Here is a 26345-nt window from a genome sequence, read left to right on the forward strand (position 1 = left end):
TCATAGTACACAAACCAACTAAAGCCCTCCAAAACATCTGAAATAAACCAAAAAATCAGTCACTCAAGAAGAAAAACAAGAGTCATGTGCAACATATATTGGAACAGCCAAAATGTAGGACAGATAGAGGTCTAGAAGAATTTCCATGAATGTCAACTAGTAGTCAACCAGGAGTCAACCACAATGCTAGGGTAGATGGGATAATAATTACAATTCTTATTTAAAAACTTTTATTTGTGTGTTTGTATATAATATTGTATACAGAATGCATTATATATGTTGCACTCAAATATATATTCAATATATTGTCTCCTAAATCTACACTTGGTTCTTCAGGATTATCCCTCTATTGCTCATCTTGTTCAGAAGCTAAGTGACAATAATATTCAGATAATATTTGCTGTCACAGAGGAATTTCAGCCAGTGTACAAGGTAATGATCAAACAACATACATTTCTATAGCTTAAAAAAACCCTCCTATATCCCTGTTTAAATGCCTAGTAAAAATCTTTGGGATAATATAAAGCCCTAGGCAGGAAGATGAAGGAGTTGGGGGAAGTAGGAAATAGAAATAGTGTTTCCACCAGTCTTTCCTAAGAAAATCTGTTGGGGGGGGGGTGTTTCTCAGGATGTGATAAAAACCTTTCCAGTTCTTCCCAGAGTTTCTATGGGTAATTTAATGTCAAGCATGTGTCATTCTTCTCTTTCTGATGACAGTACTTATGAGAAACAAGACTTTACTCTGTATTTCTACATGGAGATACGAACAGGTGGCATGGCTGAATGCAAGCTGTTGCACTCTATGTTGACGGAAGGAAAATAAGGAGATGGAGTATCTTGAAAGTCACAGCTGGTTAAGAGGATCATGTGAAGAAAGATTTGGATTCCTAGACAACGGTTTATAGCATTTGAGGGACTTTTAGATATAGATGAACTGCACTTCTTAGGAGAGGGGAAATGCCTTTGCTAAAAGTCATATGATGCTAGATCAGTTACTTTATATCTAAGTTTAATAAGACTTTAAATTGGAAATGGTAGGGATATTAAGGCACAGACATAAGTAGGGTAATGCTGATTGCTACAGTTGTTGGGTTCACATGATAATGGAGAACACAGAAGATAGGAAAGAGGATTTGGAAAACTTCATCACATAGTAGGGAGACCAGTAAATAGTTATATTCCCACTATCAGGTATCTGATATGTTGGTTAAAATGATAATGTGTGGGAATTAAAACGTTTTCATTCCTTCTGTGTAAAGGAGCTGAAGAATTTGATTCCTAAATCTGCAGTGGGAATGCTGTCTTCAAACTCAAGTAATGTGATTCAGCTGATCATTGATGCTTACAATGTAAGTCCATCCAAATGAATAATTCTTATTATAATCTTGTTTCTAAAACATGGTATGACTGTATCGTAGCATTAGTTACAGGATTATGAAGGCAAGATTTGTAGGTATAATTCCTTTGAAATTTGGTGTTGTGGGGGAGAAATTTATTCAAGGATAAATAAATGCAAGAGCAAGCCACTTCTTGAAATATTGCCAAGAAAAGGCAGTTGCCAGAAGTCAATACTGATTTGAAGAAGCGTGCTGTGTGTGTGTGCATATGTCCTTGAAAGGATTTTGTTAAAATAACTTGCAAGTATTGCACATTCTTTTATCTTCTCTTTATCTAAATGTTCCATTTTTATTTCAGTCATTGTCTTCAGAAGTTATTTTGGAAAACAATAAACTACCTAAGGAGATAGCAATAGAATACAAATCTTTCTGTAAGAATGGAGTGAATGGAACAGGAGATGAAGGAAGAAAATGCTCTAACATTTCAATTGGTGATGAGGTAAGCTTTGGTGTACAGAGTAATGTAGACTTCTTATGTGCCCCTTGTTACATTATAGTATTCATTGTCTTATATAATTCTGTATCTTTCTTTTAATCAGTTTGAACCAACTGCCTGTTTATTGTTTATATTGACAGGTTAGGTTTGAGATTACAATAACAGCTAACCAATGTCCAGAAAAGGGACAAAATGAAACAATTAAAATCAAACCGCTTGGTTTCACTGAAGAAGTAGAGATTAATCTGGAGTTCATTTGTGAATGTGATTGCCATAATGAAGGAATTGAGGATAGCGCTCTGTGCCATTTTGGAAATGGAACATTTGAGTGTGGTGCTTGCAGGTATATAAGTGATACTTTATTGTGTTTTCATGAAAAAGAAAATCTGTAACTTTAGTTTCTTATGTGGAAGCATATCCTCAAAGCCAGAAAGGGTTAGCTGTGATGTTTAGGAAGCCAGAAGAGTTCTTTAGGAGTTAAAGAAACAACTTTAAAGCCTGTAATGATGGAGGGGAATGCAAGCCATGATATATACATATACATAGAAGGGAAGGCAGGAAAGGTAGGCAGATACGTAGGTAGGTCAGGTAGGCAGGCAGGTAGGTAAGTAGGTAGGTAGGTAGATGTAGAAATTTTCTCATTTTATCTCACCTTGAAGAATGTAAGAGACTAATTAAAAATGAACATTTTTTTAGATGTATGATTTTTATCTATGAAATCTGGTATATGTGATTGCCAGTAATTTGATCTTGATGTCAGCATGATGCCTCTTGAAGTCTAGGCAGCTGCTGGGGAATCACATTGAAAGAGAAGATCCTCTTCTCCTTTATGAACTTCCCAGTGCCATTTGTTGGTCACAATGAGACACATAATGCTGAGCTAAATTGGTCCATTTTTCTTTTTAGGTGCAAACCTGGGCGTATTGGAAAGCACTGTGAATGCAGCATGGAAGAAGTAAATAGTGAAGACATGTCAGGCACCTGTAGGCAGGCTAACAGTTCTGAAATATGTAGTAAGAATGGCGAATGTATTTGTGGGCAGTGTGTGTGCAAAAAGCGAGAAAACCCACATGAAATCTATTCTGGCCCATATTGCCAGTGTGATAACTTCAGCTGTGATCGATCTGATGGTTTAATTTGTGGAGGTAATGAGTTCATAATTTTTATGAACTTTAAAACATAATCTTGAAACTAGTATGATAAAATAGAATTAAGTGAATAGGAGAAACGAAGGTCAGATTAGGAATAACTTCTCTGATGCAGTTCCGTTTCTTTGATTGATTGAAAATGTTTAAGCAACTGAACTGACAACTAAAATAAAGATCTTATATTTAACTATGCTACATAAAAGACAATTTAAAGATAATGTTATTCTTTATAATAAGCCTAGTAAAGCGTCTCTTAAAGAAGAAAATGTTTGCATGCTGTCCTATATACCTCTTGATGATGATTTCCTATGCAGTGCAATATGCACCTATGTTATGTTGTGTTGTCTAGTACAATATAGAGTGCTAAATTTGGCAGAAAAACCTGAGCACCATTTATGTACACATTTTAAATAATATCAAAATAGCCAGATATTGTTTGCTCTTCTTGTTTTGGAATTTCTTTAATTAGTAAAGAGGAGAATTTCTTTCCTGAAAATAATCAGGCCTAATAGTGTTCTTTCTGCATGCTTTCATAAGATGTCAGAACTAGATTTTATGCATGAGAGACTCTTCTGAATTCACCCTTAAAAGCAGCACTACTATATGAAGTTTCTGTGCAGTAGTCTTAAGCCCACCTGAAGACTTAAGAAGTTTCGCCATTTGCAATCATAACCTGGATAATTTCAGGAGTGCATCAAAATAATCACGTGATGTTTTTTGCTCCTTCAAGAAGCAGCTCCTGAGGATCTTATCAAATCTATCTCATTGGTAGAAATTAGGAGGAAAATATGTGCATTTTTATATTGAAGTTTGACTAATATAACTTTTTCCTGATTTTGAATGTAGGACACGGTGAATGTAAATGTCGTGAATGCGAATGCTGGGCAAACTACACTGGCTCTGCTTGTGAGTGTCCCCTAGATACAACTCCTTGTGAAGCTGCAAATGGGCAAATCTGCAATGGTAGAGGAATATGTGAATGTGGAGAATGCAACTGTACCGATTCCAAATTTCAGGGACCAACATGTGAGCTATGTCAGACTTGTCTTGGCGTCTGTGCAGAGCACAAGTAAGATTTTTGATTTTGTAATAAAATTAATTGGTTCTTATGAGATTGCAAACTGTTGCAGCAGGCAACAGTTTTTTCAGCACCATTCTAGAATTCAGTTAGCTAGAAACTAAATCTGCAACAGAATAAAGTCCTCTTTTTAGTGGATGATATAACGTATAGAGGCGCTTTCATGCAGAAACTATTGAAGTAGGTGGGATAATAAGAAGAGCTTTTTTTTTTTGCTATGGCCACATCCCTGTGGAATGTTCTTCCACCAGAGGTGAGCATTGCCCCTCCCTTTTGGCTTTCTGGAAGGGTATCAAAACCTGGTTTTGCAGTTCGCCTGGCACCCTAAAGTGGCACTCACCACTGGAAGTGGCTGGCAGGGTAAGAAAATCTTATCCCCTGTCCCATCTGTCAATTGGCTCTTTTATATGTGGTTTTAGTGCACATATATGCAAATATTTTTAATAATATTTTAATGTTGGTTTAACATTTTAACTATTTTTCATTTGTTTCTATAATTTATAAGCCGCTCAGAGTCGTCTTGTAGAGAAGATGGGCAGCATAGAAATTTAATAAATAAATAAACTGTCATCCTGGTTATAGACAGGACAGGGTTGAGCATTTAGGCTTTAAATAACATTAGATTGCCATCTTGGTGGGGGAAAAATATTTGCCGGAGTAATATATCACAAAATATAAGTCTTTTATAGGACACTATATGAATGTCTTAAATCCCAAAAGTGAATTGAGATCAGTTACTCTAGCAGATGTTTCCTTCAGTAAAAGGGAAAATTCAAAAATATGATCCTTGGGGGAAATGCCCCTCCCAAGGTCTTGTACTCCATAAGGTGGTAAATTTGGGGCAGATCACTCCCCATACACCTCTTTCCTTCTTCTCCCTTCCCTTTACCTTTGAAATGTTGCTTTAATGAGTGGCTTTAATAGGGGCTAAACATCTACTTTGGTAGATGGCTATTGTGTGTAGGATTTTATGGTAAGAATGACACCATTCAGAATCTTCTTAAAGAGATAATGCAGTCCAGGCCAGAAGAAAAAATGCATTATGTCTAAATAATCTGAGATTTAAGATTGATTTAAATTTATAATTGCCTTTTTGTCAAGGCTTCCTAATAAAATGGGTAGTATCCTAGTATTATATTAATTCGTGCTTTATCTTCTTTGCAAATAGAGATTGTGTCCAGTGCAAAGCCTTTAACAAAGGAGAAAAGAAAGAACAGTGTGAAAAAGAATGTTCACACTTTAGTTTGGAGTTGGTAGATCGTAGAGAAAAGCTGCCACAGCCTGGAGAGTATGATGCATTGACTCACTGCAAGGAAAAGGATATTGATGACTGTTGGTTTTATTTCACATATTCTGTTGATTCAAATAACAAGGCCATTGTCCATGTGGTGAAGACGCCAGGTATGACAGTTCATAGAGACAGTTTTGACTTTAGGGATTGCTTAAACATAATTCCATTTACCTGCCCCCATTTTTAACTTAATTTCTTGTACTTCATAATATCCACAATTTTGTGTACATGTGTTGTTATCAACTTCCCTAAAAAAAGCATATTTAAAATACAAATAGTAGTAGTTAATATTTATTTTAAAAAATAGAATGTTTTTGAATACTCACAGAAGGCACACAAATTTTGGACTGTTGGAATGATCAGTGACAGTTTGTGATTATTGCTTCATTAGTTCCATCACCCAACCTCCACTGATTACACTAAAGAAATGTTTTGTGCCTAATTGTCTAGTTCTCACTCAGTAGTAAATCCATGTAGGTATCTTTACATTGGAAACAGCCCCAAAGATTGGTGAACCTGATCAGCAGTCAAAATGCAACCTTGTTTTTTGCACATTCCTCAGCAAATCAGAGAACTTAGCCATTCATGCCCTGGTCACTTCACAACTTGATTACTGCAACACATTGTACGTAGAGCTGCTCTTGGGGACCATGTGAAAGCTTCAGCAAGTCCAGAATGCTGCAGTATACCTATATAATACCACTATTCCACAAGCTGCAGTTTTTTTTCAGGTTTTGATTCAAAGGGCTGGTCATTACCAAGTCTACATGGCATAGATTCTGGATAATTGAGGGACCACCTATCTCCCATTGTATCTCCCTGGCCAATTAACTTTGGCAGGTTGTTGCACTCTGGGATTCATTCATTGAACAATGCCATCAAAGGGCCTTGGAAGCACCCCTGCTCTGTAGTAATACATGCCCTCTAGAACAGACTTCCCCAACCTTTCCAGGTTGGCGGGCCAGAACGAATGGAAAGAGGGGATGGTTTTGTGGGAGGGACAGACACATGCTTGTGCGAGCACCCATTGCTCGTGCAAGTGGAGCCAAGAGTGCCTGCAACATGTGAGACCCCGAGATTGTTCGAATGGGGTTGCGTCCTACCACGACACTCACCAAATAGGGCTATGTGCTTATTTTCTATTTTTGATTTAAAATGATATAAGTCACTCAAATACGTTGGGATTTGGGTAGCATATTAATTTAATTAATAGCATCTATCTCAGGTCCTTGGGAAGAACAGGTGGATAAAAATGCTAAATCCAGTCTAAGCATCTGGATGATTGTGCATCCATCATATCTAAGAACAGCATTAATTATTCATGTTTGGATGGCTGTTTCATAATTGCAACTGTATTAATATTATGCTATATTTATTTTGTTTGCTAGAATGCCCAACTGGTCCTGACATCATTCCTATCGTTGCTGGTGTTGTTGCTGGAATTGTTCTTATTGGTCTAGCTTTATTGCTGATTTGGAAGTTACTTATGATCATTCATGATAGAAGAGAATTTGCAAAATTTGAAAAAGAAAAGATGAATGCAAAATGGGATACTGTGAGTCACTATATTAATAACCTTAAGCAGGCATGCATATCTGAGGATAGTTTGCACACTTCAGAAATTTCAAACATCAGTTTATAAAAATATATGTGTTAGACTTGCTTTCTGTATATTTCCAGATCATTCCAAAATGAAGACATGTTGTCTCCTGGATAATTCTTTAATTCTCTTAAGCGTGTTCAGTCTTTTAAATATTAACACCACATTTTTCCAGTTGTAGACCTCAATATTTTACTCTCTCCGAGGATATTAGTTGGAATCTTATTCATTTGAATATCATTCAATACAACTCTGGATCTTAAAAGAACTAACAATTTTATGTTAGTAGAACACAACCTTTTTTCTTTAGAATGTTGTTTCTCTTGTGTTCCACATTGATGATTTTTCTACCTTCAGCAAGAAAATCCAATATACAAGAGTCCTATTAATAATTTCAAGAATCCAAACTATGGACGTAAAGCTGGTCTCTAAGTTTCCGTTCGTATTTTCTTATCTATTTCTTTCTCTTTGCATGTGCTTTCTTTCAGAGTTGCTGAATGCAGCTTTAACTAATTATTGCTTGATTCCTAACACCTTTTTTTAACTGCTGCATCATACTTTGAATTAAATAACAGAATTTAGAGAGGCAATGTACTATAATAATTAAAGGCACTGGGCTAGAACTTGGGAAACCAAATTCTAGCCTTAGGCATGTAGTCTTTGGACTTTGGACACATTTCCCTTTTTCTTAGCTATAGGAAGAAGGTAAATTCTGAAGAATTTTGACAAGAAAACTTCAGGGCCTGACTTGAAGGCAGCCAATAAATAAACAGGAAGTGGACAAACATTTAAGAACCCATTTGTCCCCTTTAGTAAAGTCTTAAACACTTGTGAGTAAAACAAAGACCCTCACCCCAAAAAAGTAAGAAATGCAAACCAGAGCACACACACTTCTTCATAAAGGGTTCTATGCAACATTATATTAATCACATGCTTGAGTTCTGGCCCTTTTCTAGCCTTAAGGCTTAGCAAATGCTGAGATGTGATGCTCTTTGAATCTCATGAAATAAACTGGGCATGATGTAGCTTAATTTAAAGTAGTTTGAATTGTTAACGGAACAAATTATTTACTGCACTGTCACTAAAATCACTTTTTTAAATCTAGCTAGTTAGTTTACTTGAGAATCCTGATCATGTTTGTAAGTGCTATCCCTGGATGACACTTGTGACGGTGACCACTAAACAGATGCTTTATAGGAAAAAAGCATCAATGATAGTGGAGCATAAAGCAAATACGGTCTTGGCAACATGTAAAATAATTTTTTTGAATGTTGATTTGTATTCTAACTGAACGCGACAATAGTGTGATGAGGTAGAATATAGTTAGATTGAACTTTGTTGATAGTTTATATAAAATGTACAAATTTGCGGCACAGCCAAAGTATTGATAGTATACATAATATGCTGCATTCTTCATATATATGTCTTTTTTTTCTTACTTTTTCTCCTTCTTTATTTTATTATATATTATATATCCATTCCATCTCTTGTTATTTGATATTCAGTTGTTGTTTTTATTTTTGAATACTCTGATGCTATATGAATCCAGTTGTATAATTGCCAGTGATAGTCCTGAAAAAAGACAAAACGTTTTCCCCAAGCTTTAAAAAGTTAACAAAAGTTCAAAAATAGTATCCTGGACTGAAGTCTATAATTTTTGGGTGCAGTATAATGTAGCTTTTAAAGTCTGATAATATGTATTTCAGTATAGGGAATTAGTTGCAAATCAGTTTGCTGTGTCAATATTTGTGTAATTTGGAACAAATATATCCATGCTTAAACATCTTGATTATACAGAGTTTGTGTGTGAGTCGCAAGTCCTTTCCTCTGTTTGCTGTTTGTGAGCTTTGTTCTTCAATATTGAAAGATGGATTTGCTGTGTTCACATTGAGACTAATTTTATGGCTGATCTTATTTAGATCATTAAAGAGTTCAGTAATAAAGGAGCACTTGAGCTGTGAGTCTTCCTGATACAGTAATGTCAGTGTTAATTTTGCACTGTCAAAAATGCATCCAAAGTTTCTGATTTAATTAAAGTACGTCTACACTGGAGGGAATATGGAATCGATGTAAAGAAAATATTTTTCCCCAAAATTCTTTTAATGTTTATTTATATGGCCACCCATATAATCACCATCATGCACTAAATAAAGTGTTATGAAATTCCTATGAATAGAGTATTTGCCATTTCTTTTCTTGTATATTCTAAATAATAATTGTGTTAGGCATGATATGTAGTAAAAATTAAAAACGCTGGATAGTAATCTGTAATATTTCCCTCCCACTTCCCCCCCAAAAAACCAAAAGGTTTCCTTGCTTGTTTCAATCTTGATCCAATGCAGGAGCTGTGGGACCCATGTACACATGGATCTCTAATTGGCTTGGCAGTATGTGAAAATATTTTTTCAGTAAGTTGATAGTTTTTTCATTCTATAATCCTTTTTTTTCTTTTCTTTTAGGGTGAAAATCCTATATACAAAAGTGCCGTGACAACTGTAGTGAATCCTAAGTATGAGGGGAAATGAAAACTGCTTTATGCTTTCACAGCACTGGGTGTGATATAATAGTTTTATACTCATTGTGTAGCTTTTGGCAATTTGCAATGGATTTACTAGTTCTTTACTTACCTACACAGATGTTTCCTATGCAATTTTTTTAAATGTACAGTATTTTTATTTTTGAGGTTTTTTTCCTTTGTTTTTGCAAACAAACAGTGCCAGAAGATTCACAAAATACTTGAGATTGCATATCCTAATCAATAAGATTATAGCTTACTCAAGGTGCTTTTTTATGTACCCTGGCTTTTGTATGGAATGAAATGCTTAATAAACAACTTGCCTATACATAAGTATTATAATTAGAACAGTTTTTAGCCTTATAGATGTAACAAGGTTTGGCTTGCACAAATAGTGCAAACCTAATACTTACTAATAAACTATAAAAATTAGTTTATAAATAATGAGAGACAATTTCCAACTTTCTGTATTCAGTAATGTAGAAACCATGATGTAACTTTAATTTCAAGTTTCATGTGTGACATACATTTTAAATTGTCACTATGTATGTATAAGAATAAAAAGAAAAAATAGATCCAAAATGAAGAGCTTTAATATTATTAATACAGGCATGATAATAATAACTCCTGTGTGTAAATTCAGTTTCCAATTTTAGTTCTGACAAATACACTGCTAAGACTTCCTTTTAAATCAGCTGCCCTTATCTGATGCTGTCCCAAGACGCTGGACTTTTTGAAAATGGGTCATATTTGAAATTGAAAGTCCAGTATATACAGGGCACAGAATAGAAGCAAGTTGTTCTTAGCGCCTTAGTTCCTTAGGTTTCTTTTTAAATTTCTTGCTTGGTTTAAAGCCTGGTGCTTTAGTAACTTTAATGTACTTGATTTCTTTCTATGTAAGATAATTATTAAACCAGCTTATTTTTGCAATCTTGGTTGTAATTTATCCTATATCTAAAATTGCATGATTCGGAATCAGGAGTTACTGTGGCTTGTATATTTGCTGCTGGCTATTCTGTTATCTATTCAGTAGTAGCCACATTCATATTTTAAGTGCCTTTTATTTTAACAAACGTTCACTTTTTACAATGTTACCATGGAAATTATTTATTAAATTTAATAAAATCCTTTAAAAATTTTATTGGTATTTCTTTCTTTGTTGTAAGTGTTGCTAAAGCTGAACATTCTTAAATTGAAGTAGAGCAAGGCTTAGGGAAGCCTGTTGTGGCGCTTCCGGGGACAGCTTAATCAGAAAAGGACAAAGAACTGAACTGCCCCAAAGATGTTTCACTATTGGTGAAACCTCCAGACTGAACTTGAGAAAAGGAAAAGGGATGGATATGAATTGTGTGACTCCTTTTTGAGCAGGAGTATACTTGCCCCCCATCCCCTTGCATGATAAAACTTTCAGGGGAGAACTGGGAGTATCTCCAAGGGGTGTACTGAATTAGATGGACACTGGTACTAGAATGCAGCATTTTAATTATTTCTTTCCTGTTTTCTTGGGGTAAAAGAACAGCTCTATTTTTCTGAACATTTCAACTGGAACTTAAGGATAGCAAGACATGTTTTGGTTTCTGTAGGACTGTGAAAAGGTATCTGGAACTCAGCATTTATAATGTATGTTTCCTATCCCTGTCCCACCCATATATCCTCTGCAACCATTATACATTTTAACTTGTGTTATTTGATACCTCAGCATGCAACCTTTTTGTTTGATTGTTTCATTTAGACTAAGTGGTCAAATATCAGAAGCTTTACATAGTGTCCTGTTATCACTTAGTTTACAATTTTACTTGATAACTTCAACAATAACTACCTTTTCTGTAGCACTGAAGTCTACCCAATTTTCTTGTGTAGGAACATTTACTGCCCCTTTATTATACATAGACCAGACAGTATGTTAATTATGGATTCTATTTCAATCAACTGTCTACATTAAAATCATTTAGCAGATTTTGTATGTGGGAGGATGAGAATTATACCTAGATTCAAATAATTGTCCGTGAATTTGCTTTGTATCCAGTTCTTGGAAGTTAGAAGGAACTTGATATCCATCCATATCAGCATAATTCCCTAGTTCCCCCCCAAAATCCATCTAATTTTTCTGAACTTGCTTTTATGATCTCTGTATCTAACAAGACAAGGAGGACCCTCACTTTCCTTATAAGTCAACATTCACTAGGTGCTTAAGTGTGGTGGAGAGCAAACAGCATGGAATTCTATAAAATGAACTGTATTATGACTTAACATAAAGATTACTCAATTATATTAGCTGGTTCTGTGAATTTTAATGGTCTGGTTAGTTAGGTCCAAAGATTTATTTTTTAAAATATCTGAATTCTAGACAGACTATACCATCCCAGGCCCCTCACCTGAAAAAGTCATTTCAGAGAGGCATAAATGTACTTTTATCAAATGGAGTAAAAATCATTACTCTGATTTGGTAGTTCAGCTTATGTATATTTTAACTGCCGTTACACTGCAAATTACAGTTTTCACAGGTCTCAAAAGATTCATACATGAATGCCTTAATTTTTCCTTATCATAGTTATAAAGATGAAAGTTACAAGGTTGCTGTATAATGAATTTATCCAAAAGATCAAAGTTGGATCACTGGCTTCTTGGATTTTGCCATATAACTGTGGAAGTTCCATCTTTTCTTGGAGGACTGCATCCCTTTCCACAAATAACGAATGAATCCTACAATTCAAACAAGCATTCTGTGAATACAACTTTAATAATCAACTATGAAATACATTTCAGATTTATTATTTGAGTTATATATTATTCCTTTCATTTTCTTTTGCAATTGTAAGTTTGGTTAATCAATAGACAATTAAAAACTTCATATATACGCTACAGCTTGATACCAGAAAACTTTTCTTTGCTTGTAAATTACCCAAATGGTGCTTTATATAGTCAGATGCCCTTAGCATGAGATCTTAGCATGAACCTGGTATGGTGGAGACCAGTAGCTTTTTTGGGGTGGTGGTGGTGGTAATAAAGTGTCTAAACTACTTAAATAAAAACAATTTCCAAAATTAAGTAAAGCATGACAAGAACAACTTTAAAAATACTTCTAGTGAAAAATAAAATTGGCAAGTCAGGCACATAACATGGCACCTGTTCTTATGGCCCTGTCATTGTTAACCCTGCTAGTAGATCAAGTCATATCAGAAAAGCAACTCCATTGGAAAACTAAACTTACCCTTTATTTAAATAGACCTTAATAACAATCTTGCCAGCCCAATGTGCTTTTCTCCTTATATCCCAATGGGTCAGAGACGTGTTTGAATTGCCTCAAAATCAGTTGTAGGTACATCTGGGGTGGGGGTCTGTTGTAACTTTGAATGCAACTAAGCAATTACAGCGGAACCTCGGGTCGCAACCGCTTCTGTTCGCAACCAAATTGGGTGACGACCAGAATTTAGCCTTTTTTTCTTATGTAGGATTTCCTGCTGATTTCTGTCAAGGACATCTATACTTGTGTGGGTGAACCTATGGCACACGTGCTGGAAGTTGCATGCAAAGCCACCTTTCTGGGCACGCCAACCATACCTGTTGCTTTTCTGAGTTCCAGCACGCGCATACGTGCCAGTCAGTTGGTCTTCACGTGCGTGGGAGCACCAGAAACTGGAACAGCAGCTCCCCGGCGTGTATGTGTGCACCGGCCAGCTGGTCTTTGCATGTGCATATGTGCCAGAAACCAGGTGGCTGGCATGCATGTGCTTGGCAGAAACCGGAAGCTCAACCACAGGCAGACACCAGAGTGCTGCTCTTCGGGTTTCCAGCGCTCCCACGTGCACTCCAGGGAGCTGCTCTTCCAGTTTCTGACGCGCATGTGAGCTCCTGTATCAGCACTCAGTGACAAAAAGTTTTGCCAACACTGTCCTATATGCTACAGTCATAGAAACAAAGGTGCAAAGGTACTTTTCTTATACATAGTTTCCTGCAACACTTGAAACTTTTAAATGTGTTCTAAAAGATCATGGAACATATGTTATTTTACATTGTTCTCAACTGCTTTCTTGGGAGACAGCATGATTCCATAGGCTATAAGCATCATTTGTACTTATCAATTTATTAAAAAATGAAATATTCATGAAATAGCACATTAGACATCAAAATTTCAAAGATGGTTTAGGTATAATATATATTTCTATGATTCTGATTTGAAGGCTACATTTAGATCACTGCTGCATGGCCTGGGGACTCGTGGCCTGCCCGCCTTCCACAACCTGAGGTCTGAAGAACTTTAAAAGGCAAGTGTGAGCTGTGATAGACATGTGGGGAAGAGGCCCAGGGGCTGCAAGATTCCAGCAAGGTAGGTTGGGGGAAAGATGCAGGAGGGCACTGCAACTACCTGTGGTGGGTCATAAGGGCCACAGCCCCATGGCAGCCAACATAACTTTGAAATGAGGTGGGGTCATATGTAGTTTTTTGGAGGGTCTGTCATAATTTTGAACATCCATTAAATGGCCTTCCACACCTCAAGGACTACCTGTAGCCCCTTCCATATATCAACTACAGAATTATTTTATTACTTTCTACATGAGCGATGGTTACTTACCAAATCTTGAACTTGAGTAGTTAGTCCTTGAAGGGCTGAAGAATAACTGGTCCCTAATGATAAACATAAAAGTTCATTATTTTACTATAACAAATTAAGACTTTACCTGCTACCTGATATTTAATTGTATTTTTGATAGGCAAAATATTAGTCAACTTTATAGTATAATTGAATGCAAATATTATAATTTTAATGCAAATATTTTATGAAGATAAATAGCTATGTTACCATTTTAAAGTACAATCTATTCAACTCTCTTGCAGTGCAGATTCAATCCATGCAAAAATTGCCTTGAAACTGCCATGAAGCCTGATCTGTTTTTATTATTTCTTTTCCCCTCTATTATTGATGTCCTTCAGTAAAGCTTTAGTAATACTGCAGTGCCATTAGACTCACGTTGAAAACAAGGACTTTTAGGAGCTCACTACAATATGTTTCCACATATTGCTAAGTTTAGTATTATAGACCTATGCTCATATAAGCCTGAATTGAAGTGTGTGAATAGGAGAGTTCCTAAGATTGGAAATCTGATCTAACCAATGACGAATGAAAACAGATTTTTATAATTATAACAGAGATAGATTTAATTACAAAAAATATGGATAAGCAAAGTTTGGTACTTTAGTACTTTTCTACTGAAAGAAGATTCTGACTATTTGCTCCAGGTGTAGCCTGGGATCTCTCAGATTTGATCTCTCTTTGATGAGCCTCCCTCTCCCCTCATTGTTTCTTATCCTGCTCTCAGGTACTTTGAAGAATAAGTCAACTCCATTTTCTCTATGTCTGCCCCAGCAGTGGGATTCAAATTTTTTTTACTACCAGTTCTGTGGGCATGGCTTGGTGGGCGTAGCAGGGGAAGGATATTATAAAATCTCCCGTTAGGGGTGGGATTTGCCGGTTCTCTGAACTACTCAAAATTTCCACTACTGGTTCTCCAGAACTGGTCAGAACCTGCTAAATACCATCACTGGTCTGCCTCTCAAGTATTAGAAGACACTTTCATGTCATCCCTAATCCTTCTCTTCATTAGGCTAAACATACCTATTTCCTTTCATTGCTCCTCTTATGGTTTAGCCGCCAGACCCATCATTTATAGGTGCTTACAAATCTGCTGCTTATTTTTTCTAGAATTTTCCTGAGTATTGATGCCAAGCTCCTTTTTTTGAAAATTGGAACCATATCAGTTCTTTTCCAATCCTCTGGCAGTTGCCCTGTGTTCCAGGCACTCTGAAAGATTTTGTTCATTGGTTGCAAGATCACATCTGTCAGCGCCTTCAGAACTCTAGGATGTAAACCATCCCGTTTTGGTGATTTAAATTCACCTAAGGTGGAAAAGAGTTCTCTTACTATTTTTTTGCCTATTTTGACCTGCTGCTGTTCTATCTCATGATGATGCTTGTGATAAGGTGGACTATATTTTCCTTTTGCATGAAGAAAGATGCAAAACAGTAATTAAGTTCCACTTTCTCCCTGATGCCTGTCACTGGCCATCTTCTCAGATTAGCCAACCTATCATTTCCTCGACTTTCTTATTATTTACATATTGAAATAAACTTTTTGTTGTTATTTTTTATATTTGTTTCGAGTCTTATTTTATTCTGAACCTTATCTTTCTTGGATCTCTCTTTGCAAATTCAAGCTATTTAGAGTATTCTGTTTTCCTGTGTGCCCCTCTTTTCATTTTTTATATTTGCCCTTTTTGTCCCATGGTTTGTCAGAGAGCACTTTATGCCACCATGCTAGCTTCATCTGGGGGTCTCTCTTTTTTTCTTTTTCTGAAGTATTGTGTTTGGGCTTTAATAATCTCATTTCTCAGAGTTTCTGAACTTTTTATGGCTGATCCTGTGTTTGCTTCCAGGTCTCCTATTTTATACCTGTTATTTATTTTTATTTTTTATTTATTTTATTTGATTTGTCAATCACTTACAAGATAATAGGTATAAATATAAACATGAGTAAGAATACAGGAAATAGGGACTTCCAGTTTGAAGGGCTTCGGCGACAGACAGGAATCTGCAATCGTGCGCGGTTTCTGTCTGGGCTCGCCGCCGGAGCACCCTGAGCCGGCTGGTTTCGGGCTAAGCCACCCTGTAGAGGTGGTGAAGATGGGGGAGACCACCAGGAGGGTTGAGGAGAGCCGCATCTCTCCTCCTCAGCTGGCCATTACTCCCTTTCCCGAAGGCGGTAGGAGCGGTGGTCAGAAATAGCCACCTCAAAGAAGAACTCAACTGGAAAAGAACGTGCAGGAGGAAGATAAGAAGGGAAAGTTTTGGCTGACCAGGTTAAGTTGAAAAAGCAACAACTAAGATACCCTGGAATCTAAATTTTACAAAATTTTACAAAAAATAAGATCGCTCCCAAAGAAGAGTCAGAAGCAGTGAAAGAAAGTGAAAGGAGAAAGGTTTGGCTTTTTTTCCTTCTCTCTGTTTCCCTATATTGACAGCTAAGAGACTTAAATAAGAAATCAGAAAAATCAAAGGTCCGGAGCAAGATATAAAGAAACAGGACCTATTTAGAGATAATGGATGAAACTCTAACTGAAAAAGGGATTCTGTAAAGGTACATAAGATTGTATTGTTATATTTGTAATAGAAATAACTTTTGAAAATTGGAAACAACATATGATTAAAATGAGAGATAAAATAGTTAGTTTAGTGAAATGTTTGTGAATAAAATAAATGAAATAAAATAAATGAGAAAATTGAATTAGGAAGGAACATTTTAATTAGTCAATGTTTTATAAAATATAAGTGAAGGGGGGGAATTAATTATGGAAAGTTTAAAATGGTTCCCACAGAAGCATGATATTTAATTGAAAAGTAACGTGAAAAATGTTAAGACTTTAATGAATATTAATATTAATGACAGAATTGTATTGGAATGGAATGTTGTTTTAATTATATACATTTATTATTATTATTTATTTATTTATTTATTTATTTCAAGAATACAGTGTGTAGTTTAAGAATGTACCAAGCAGAATCTGAATGGAAGTTATGTTGAGTGCTACAACTTTAGGGGGAAGATATAAAGGAGTCATACTCCAATCAGTAATTACAGGAAAAATTTTGCTTAATGAGAAAAGATAATAGACAATTGAAACAGGACAGACAAAAAATATAAATATAATGATTTGAATTGAGATGACATAAATAAAATAAAATTGAGAAAGTTAAAAGAGGGGAGAAGATATGTAGAAAATGTAAAATAGTAATAAGATATGGAATAGAATATAAAAATGAGCATGAACCTGAATTTGCGTCTGTACGAAGAAATGTAACCCGGGATCATGCTGCTTTCAAAAAAGATGTTTTATTTGTATTTCGTTTCTCTTTGTGAAAACTCAAATAAAATTTACAAAAGAAAAAAAAATACAGGAAATAGGTACAAATAAATGGGGACAATAGGACAGGGACAGGAGGCATGATGGTGCACTTATGCATGCCCCTTACAGATCTCTTAGGAATGGGGTGAGGTCAATAGTGGTTAGTTTGAGGTTAAAGAAGTGGGGGTTAGAGGATGTAACAACAGAGCCAGGTAGTGCATTCCAGGCATTGACCACTCTGTTGCTGAAGTCGTACTTTCTGCAATCAAGTTTGGAGCAGTTAACATTGAGTTTGTATCTGTTGTGTGCTCTTGTATTGTTGCGTTTGACGCTGAAGTAGTCATTGACCGGTAGAACATTGTAGCAGATAATTTTGTGTACTACACTTAAGTCCAACTATATGCGGCGTCCAAGCCCAAAATTTCAAGCCTGGTGGTATAGGATATTCTGTTGAGAACAGAGGAGTGTAGTACTCTTCTCATGAAATACTTCTGGACTCGCTCAATTGTATTAATGGCCGATATACAGTGCAGATTCCAGACAGATGAGCTGTATTCGAGTATTGGTCTAGCAAAGTTTTGAATGCCCTATTTAGCAATTCAATATTTTCAGAGGAGAAGCTTCGTAAGATTAGATTTACAACTCTTAATGTCTTTTTGGCAATGCTGTTACAGTGAGCTCTAGCACTTAGATAATTAGATATGAGTACACCGAGGTCCTTGACAGAGTGAGGGTCATCAATGAGGTCATATCCGCCTAGCTTGTATTTGGTGAACTGATTTTTTTTACCAATGTATAGGACAGAGCATTTATTGGTCAAGATTTGGAGTTGCCAGATGTTTGACCATTCAGACACAGAATCAAGGTAACTTTGAAGAACAGTAGCATTTTCATTGGTATTGAATAGTTTTACACCATCCGCAAAGAGGACGCAGTTGCTTATAAGTTGATCTAGAGTATAAAGAATGTGGGTCCTAAAATGCTGCCTTGGGAGACATCACTGTTGACTGGAGCAGGATTTGATATAGTGCTCCCTATTTTTACTATTTGTTGCCTGTTTGACAGGAATGCAGTAATCCACTTATGAAGGGATCCAGAAATGCCGTAAGAGTTTAGTTTTAACAGTAGTTTGTCATGTACCACTGAATCAAAGGCTTTGCAGAAGTCAACGTAAATTGCATCTATTGCTTTACCCTGGTCGAGTAGAGTAGTCTATATATTTTTGCAGTGTAGGAGTTGTAGGTTGCAGGACAATTTTTTCCTGAAACCAAATTGTTTTTGGGAGAGAAAGTTGTTTGACTCTAAGTGGAGGGTGATGAATTGGTTAATGATTGATTCCATGACTTTGCACGTGACACAACACAGTGAGATTGGTCTGTAGGTTTCAACCAGGCTGGGGTCACCTTTTTTGAAGATAGGGATGACCGTAGCTAAGGACCATAGGTTCGGTAAGGAGCTGGTTTTGAATGATATATCATATATAATGCTTAGGGATTCTGCTATGGCAGAGGAGAGCTTTTTTAAGAAGTATTCCCCTTCCTTGTAACCACTTCCTTCCTCACTGGCTGATTTGTTGCCTTGGAGTTTATGCTTGGTTCTGGTCTTAAAGATTGGACACTCTCCCCTTCCATTTTTAATTTAAAGCCCTTCAGATGAGCCTAGCCAGTGGTTTCCAATCACATTCTTCCCTTCAAAGGTGCAGTCCATCTTTTGGCAGAAGCCCTTCCTAAAGATAATGTAAACCATAGTCTACAAATCCTGTAGAACACAAAACTGTTTCCTGACATTGAGAACAATTAATCTGTGGAACTTGCCTCCAGAACTTGTGAATTCTCCAACACTGAAGGTTTTTAAGAAAAGATTGGACAACCATTTGTCTGAAATGGTATAGGATTTCCTGCTTGAGCAAGGAGTTGGACAAGAAGGCCTCCAGTTCTAATTATGCTACCTAGCAAAGAGAAGCATGCTTTCCCTACAATATATTTTAAAGACAATTTCATGAATATAGTACTGTTTTACATTTTCTCTCTCAAAATCTAGAAGGTATAATTGACATTTGAGTTATTACCTTTTATATTGTTTTTTATTTCTGCTCCCAATAGTCTTCTCTTTAAGAAAGTCAGCTTTTGGGGGTAGCCCTTTTGGCTTAACTGGTTTGCTTCCCATGCTACATGGAAATATATAAAGATGATCAATGTAACATTATTTTGACTCTATCCTGAATTTTAAGAATGCTAAAAGTATGTTTTATTGTAACAATTAGTAATTCTTTACATTTCTTAGTATTCAAAAGATAAAAGAGACTAAGAAGATATAAAATGTGCCATTCTTAACAAATTTAGAGTTGAAAAAAATCTCATTTATCCATTCGGAATATTTATCTTGGTATATGTTTGAATCAAAATTGGTTTAAAATGTGTGCTTTACTATCATAACTGGCTGACCAACTACACTCAATGTGTAGTCCTCAATGAAACTGCATCTGCATGGAGGGAACTATTTTAGGCTCTGTTTTAGGCCTGTACTCTCAACATCTTCATCAATGATTTGGAAAAGGTGATAAAATGGAGAACTCATCAAATTTGCAGATGACACAAGCTAGCAGAAATAAACACTCCAGAAGATAGGCTTAAGATACAGAAGGATCTTGACAGACTTGAACATTGGGCACTATCTAACAAAATGAAATTCAATGGTGAAAAAAGTAAGGTTCTACATTTAGGCAAGAAAAATCAAATGCACAGGTACAGTATATGTGGCACCTTGCTCAATAGTAGTAACTGTGACAGTGATCTTGGAGTCCTAGTGGACAACCATTTAAATATGAGCCAGCAGTGTGCAGCAGCAGCCAAGAAAGCCAACACAGTTCTAGGCTGCATAAACAGAGGGATAGAATCAAGATGATGTGAAATGTTAATACCACTTTATAATGCCTTCGTAAGGCCACACTTGGAATACTGCATTCTGTTTTGGTTGCCACAGTGTAAAAAAGATGTTGAGATTCTAGAAAGAGTGCAGAGAAGAGCAACAAAGATGATTAGGGAAGTGGAGGCTAAAACATATGAAGAATGGTTGCAGGAACTGGGTATGTCTAGTCTAACAAAGAGAAGGTCTAAGGGGAGACAAGATAGCAGTGTTCCAATATCTCATGGGTTGCTACAAAGAAAAGGGAGTCAAGCTATTCTCCAAAGCACCTGAAGGCAGAACAAGAAGCAATGGGTGGAAACTCATCAAGGAGAGAAGCCACTTAGAACTAAGGAGCAATTTCCTGACAGTTAGAACAATTAATCAGTGGAACAACTTGCCCCCAGAAGTTTTGAATTCTCCAACACTGGAAGTTTTTTAAAAGATGTTGGATAACCATTTGTCTGAAGTGGTGTAGGGTTTCCTGCCTAAACCGGGGGTTGGACTAGAAGACCTCTCAGGTCCGTTATTCTATTCTATTCTATCATAGGATAATGAGAAAAAAATGTATAAAAGCATTTATATGCTCATAATTAGCAAATCAACTTAGGTGTTTAAAGAATCAGATTTGTATATGCTATCTGACACAAAATTTTGCATTTAAGATGTAACTATTATTACAAAAAGGCATTTTTAAAATAATATCTATTGAGTCCTAGGAGGAAAACTATAACAGTGCACTTCCAAAAATATTGCCCAGAAAGTTGTATTAATTTTTCCATGTAGTCTCTAAGAGTCAACACTGGCTCAAAAGCTAAAACAGTATAAAATAATATAAATATAAAATAAAACTACTACTTACTATTAAATTCTGCATATAGACAGGTTTTAGAGGATGTTATTATATACAATGCACATTTTAAAGAACTGGGGTGTGAGTTTACAAATTCTTCAAATCTAAAGATTTAATCTTTGAGGTCTTCTAGTTGAGCCAAGGGTTGGACTAAAAGACCTCCATGGTACCTTCCAACTCCATTATTCTATGTACTATTATATGTACAATTAGCACAGTCCCCCCGCCCCCCCAAGGCTGTGTGGTTTCTCCACTTCTTTTCTCCCTATATACCAATGACTGCATCTCAAATGATCCATCTGTTAAAATACTGAAGTTTGCAAATGATACAACAGTGATTAGTCTCATTCGAGACAATGACGAATCTGCATACAGACAGGAGATTGTACAACTTGCCTTGTGGTGTGGTCAGAACAATCTGGAACTGAACACACCCAAAACCATAGAGTAGGTGGTAGACTTTAGAAGAAACCCTCCCATGCTACCACCTCTTACAATGCTAGACAACACAGTATCAACAGTAGAGACTTTCAAATTTCTAGATTCTATTATATCACAAGACCTAAAATGGACGCCTAACATCAAAAACATCATAAAAAAAGCACAACAAAAAATGTTCTTTCTGCACCAACTCAGAAAGCTCAAACTACCCAAGGAGTTGCTGATACAGTTCTACAGAGGAATTGTTGAGTCTGTCATCTGCACTCTATAACTATCTGGTTTGGTTCTGCAACCCAACAAGACAGACACAGACTTCAGAGAATAATTAGGACTGCAGAAAAAAAAATTACTACCCACCTGCCTTCAATCGAGGACCTGTATACTGTATGAGTCAAAAAGAGGGCGGTGAAAGTATTTACAGACCCCTCACATCCCGGACATAAACTGTTTCAACTCCTACCCTCAAAACGATGCTATAGAGTACTGCACACCAGAACAACCAGACACAAGAACATTTTTTTCTCAAATGCCATCACTCTGCTAAACAAATAATTCCCTCAACACTGTCGTCTGCATTACTGTTACTATTAATCTTCTCATCACTCCTTATTGCCCATCCCTTCCCACTTGTGACTGTTTGACTGTAACTTTGTCGCTTGTATACTTATGATTTATATTGATTGTTTCCTAGTATGATTTGATTGCTTATTGTACCCTATGACTATTATTAAGTGTTGTACCTTATGATTCTTGACTCTTGATGAAAGTATCTTTTCTTTTATGTACATTGAGAGAATTTGCAGTAAGACAGATTGTGTCCAAATCACATTTGGCCTATTCTATTCTATTCTGTTCTGTTCTGTTCTATTCTATATTCTAAGATAGTATTGTTAAAAATCTCTACAATTAAAAGTATCCGGTAAGGCTTTTTGCCTCATAGATGTTTATAATAATATGGAAAATGTAATCAAAAACATCTGGAGTTCATTAAGTTAGACTATTTCAGGGAGTTTCATTTTTTTTCCCCAGGGAGCTTGTTAGTTTTTTGAAAAACATTAAACCTGGAACTCCTGATCAAGAGGCAAAGCTATAGGATTCCAGGGAATGCTATTTGAAAAACACAAGCGTCTGAAGTACTAGAAATGACATTATGTGCCATAAATCCATACTCTCTTTTATTAACCATCTATTAACCACAGTTATCTTTAAAATTAACACATCCATAATATCTAGAATATAATATTCATTTTTTAGTAAATAAATTTCAGAATTAATTTCACTAAGTCAACTATATGGATTACCTGGTCTTGAAGGATGGACAGAATAATCGTGGAACCTAGTAGTGCCACCTGGTTGAGGCAGAAACACTGACAAGCTTCTGAACTTTTCAGCTACAAATTAAAACACAACACAATCTCTAAGAGAACAATGTGAATGGAAAAATGCAATTCTAATGAAAAATAAGGCTAAGAAGATCAGATTTTTAAAAATAAGAAAATGTAAGCTATATATTCCCATATTCTGATTAAAATTTCAGATTCTAACTAGAATAGTAATCAAAATAATGGGCAAAATGTTTGTAAATATATAAAAAAATAAAGTTGAAAAAGGGATGTTTCATGTAGTATTAACTTCCAATTAGTTTGTTTTTCATATCGCATATTATACTCTCAGAATATTGGAGGATAAAATTGGAAATAACTTGAATACTTTTTTTAAACATACAGAGAATTTTAAGCTTCCCATGTGGTTCTTTGCCTCTGGACAATGTATATGAGTGCAGAACCTACATGGAATTTTGCTTGGCATCTTCTATTATTTTGCCTCCTTTCTTACTGGACCTTCCATTACTTTAGCATAATATCATTATAACTTACATAGGTATTTACAGAGGTCTCTCTTTCATACTGAACATAATACTCTTCTTTAATTTTCTTTATTTGGTTAGTTATGCTTGTCCTATTTCCACACAGAGTCTCTCCAAAATAAAATTGCAGGACTGCCACCACTAGACAATGACCATGATAATCATTTTATTGCTTTTCCTTTAATGCATTTCTCTTCAGGAACATTAAATAATAATGCCATGATTAAGCAGTCAATGTTTGTGTTACATCATTGCCAAGAATTTAAAAAAGGACTAAAACTTGCTTTCATTTAATGTCCCATGCTTCAATAGACACCTAATCTATCTTCTGCAAGTAACATGTCAATCACCCATTTGTGTAATGTGAAGAGATCATGAAAAAGATCTACTCCACATTGCCTCCAGATTGTTTTGTCTCTGGTTTCTTGGGCTTCTGTAACAGTTTGGGGTGGCCATTCAAAATATCTAACCACTCAGGAAGGGAAAAATACACTATATTCATACTTCTAGAGACACAAAGTTAAAGACTTATGTATTATCTGTTTGGGGGAAAATTAAGAGGGACCATTACATGAAGATCTCAATTTGGCTATCTACCATAGATAGATAAAATAGTGTAATATAAAGAATTACTGAATGAACTGGGAAAATTGAAAACCAATCAAGAAATGAAGGAACAAGGGATAAAAATAGACTAGTGGCCTTATCTACAAATTCAAACAAGATATAAGAAAGATATAGAAGAATTTGGTATACATAAAGATCAGCCAGAATTAGACAAAATATTACAGGGGACAGATGAAAAAATGATCACCAAAATGTATAATTATCTCCTAAGATACTGAATGGAAGAAGCAGTAAAAGAGACCGTGATAATTTAATTGAGACCAGAGATATTCCTATTGGGTATATTAAGAGATAAAATTAGTAAGAAATTCTAATATATTATATTACATATAATAACTGCAACCCAGAATTGGAAATGTGACAATATTCCCTCCGACATTATGATAATAAAAATGGTTTTAGAGTGTGCAGAAATGGATAGGCTTTCAATGGAAATGAAGGAGAGAGAACAGACAGAGTATCATGAAATCTGGAATCTATAGTATAATTGGTTGCAAGGCAGACACAAAATAGAGAAATGAACGAAAGGTTATGGTGAGATGAAATAATATTGTATGGTTAAGGTTATGGTGAGGTGAAATAATATTGCATGACTAAGTATAACTACGTATAATTATGTAAATAACTATGTAAATATATGAAAATATGCTATAAATTGAATGTAAAATAATTGTAATAATATTTAGTAATAATCTACATACTTAAGAATATATCAATGGGAGTGAACGCCACTACAGACATACTGAAATGAATGGAAGTATGTTTTGTTTTTAATTGTAGAATTTGACTAATAAAGACTTTTTTAAAAATTAAAAAAATCTAACTCCTCAGACTTTGCTAGATTTTTAAACTGAGTTATTCACAACAGAAAAGAAACATTCATTTGGTTTCCTGGGCGTGTAATAATGCATATGCATGAATGCATATTTGTATACATCATTAACCAAATAACCTACCAAGATTAGCTTGTTGTTGTAGTATCTTTCGCTGTGCAAGTTGCCATGCATGCTGAAGATTTGCTTTATGGCCTGGAAGCAGAGTCCTGTTGTATTCTAGTAATTCGTGCAATGCAATATCAGCTGAAAACAACAAGGTGAACTAAAGGTTAAAAAAAAAAATCCCTGCATTTTATCAATAAGTCTGTCTACTGTAATGCTTTGATCTGATTTTATCATGTCCATGAATTAAAGGGGGTATGTATCTTTATTTAGATGCATTTGGCAATAATATTTCTATTTTCACAGTAAACTATACTATAATATGTGAATTAATATAAGTTCAGCATTTTGTCCTAGAAACAGAAGACCAAAGCAGGAATAATTCTATAATTATTCATGTTGCTTCAGACAAAATTTAACTATGATTCTTACCAGTTTGATCTATCTTATTTTATTATTTATCTGCAGTTGCTCCTACATATTCACTCGACCATATTTTAGATATAACTGAAGAATTTTAGATATAAGCCCTTAGGCAAACGGTGCAATTTACAGTTTGCTGAAGTATTTTAATCTCTCTTGATTGAACTGCTCAAACAATATACTATCAGGATAAAATATATTTTAAAAGTTGACTTTGATTTTTACACGATCTTGTTTTTTCATCTTTTTATTCTTTATCTTTGATCTCTGTCCTATATCTATGATTTATAACAAGGATAATCTTTGGCCAGGAAAAAAAAAGGAGACGTTTTTGCTTGTTCATTTATAGTTTTCCTTCTGCTTTGCTACTGCAATATTTTATATCCTCAAGACAGTGGTGGGATTCATATTTTTTTATTACCAGCTTACTTAGTGGGCATGGCTTGTTGGTCATGTGACTGGGTGGGCATGGCTTGGCGGTAATGTGACTGGATGGGCATGGCCAACTCAATGTCACTCACATCAAGGGCCTGGCCCGCCCCTCCCAGCCATGCCTTATCACACCCAGCCTCAATGTATCTATAGTTCTGTAAAAATATTCCTCACCCTTGTTTTACTTTATTATCTACATACTACAGATGTACTTTCATGGACCACTGAAAGGAGGAAATGGCTCACATGCTTTGCCCAAGAGTGTGATAGGCAACAGGCTTTTAAGGGGTTGCCAGAAAGAAGAGGGGGCAATGTATTTTCCAAAGCACCAGAAGGCAAAAAGAAGCATTGGATGGAAACTGAACAAAGACAGAAGCAGCCTAAAATTAAGGAGAAACTTCCTGACAGTGAGAACAATTAACCAGTGGAACTGCCTGTCTCCAGAAGTTCTGGGTGCTCAATCACTGGAGGTTTTTAAGAAAAGGCTGGACAGCCAT

The 26345-nt window shown here is 35.6% G+C and overlaps 2 protein-coding genes across 3 annotated transcripts in view; one reads left to right on the top strand and one right to left on the bottom strand.

The window, feature by feature from the left end:
- ITGB1 (integrin subunit beta 1) overlaps positions 1-10601 on the top strand; it is a 42016-nt gene extending 31415 nt beyond the window's left edge. Inside the window, exons 8-17 of one of the 2 annotated variants that reach the window (XM_087917689.1) lie at positions 337-432; positions 1260-1349; positions 1696-1836; positions 1974-2176; positions 2740-2978; positions 3828-4050; positions 5228-5460; positions 6739-6905; positions 7308-7388; positions 9410-10601. In XM_087917689.1, coding sequence (XP_087773815.1) covers positions 337-432; positions 1260-1349; positions 1696-1836; positions 1974-2176; positions 2740-2978; positions 3828-4050; positions 5228-5460; positions 6739-6905; positions 7308-7382 — 1467 coding nt within the window. In that variant the 3' untranslated portion in view covers positions 7383-7388; positions 9410-10601. The remainder of the gene's footprint in view (positions 1-336; positions 433-1259; positions 1350-1695; positions 1837-1973; positions 2177-2739; positions 2979-3827; positions 4051-5227; positions 5461-6738; positions 6906-7307; positions 7389-9409) is intronic. The other variant, XM_026709983.2, reaches the window with a different exon arrangement.
- Positions 10602-11907: 1306 nt separating this feature from the next.
- Positions 11908-26345, bottom strand: part of CCDC7 (coiled-coil domain containing 7) — a 256642-nt gene continuing 242204 nt past the window's right edge. The window contains exons 70-74 of the mRNA XM_087917690.1: positions 25012-25134; positions 22863-22952; positions 19432-19530; positions 14039-14091; positions 11908-12168 (exon numbers count right to left, since the gene is read on the bottom strand). Coding sequence (XP_087773816.1) covers positions 12079-12168; positions 14039-14091; positions 19432-19530; positions 22863-22952; positions 25012-25134 — 455 coding nt within the window. The 3' untranslated portion in view covers positions 11908-12078. The remainder of the gene's footprint in view (positions 12169-14038; positions 14092-19431; positions 19531-22862; positions 22953-25011; positions 25135-26345) is intronic.

The sequence above is a fragment of the Pseudonaja textilis genome, chromosome Z (assembly GCF_049901715.1).
Source record: "Pseudonaja textilis isolate UNSWEBS1 chromosome Z, rPseTex1.2, whole genome shotgun sequence".
Lineage (NCBI taxonomy): Eukaryota > Metazoa > Chordata > Lepidosauria > Squamata > Elapidae > Pseudonaja > Pseudonaja textilis.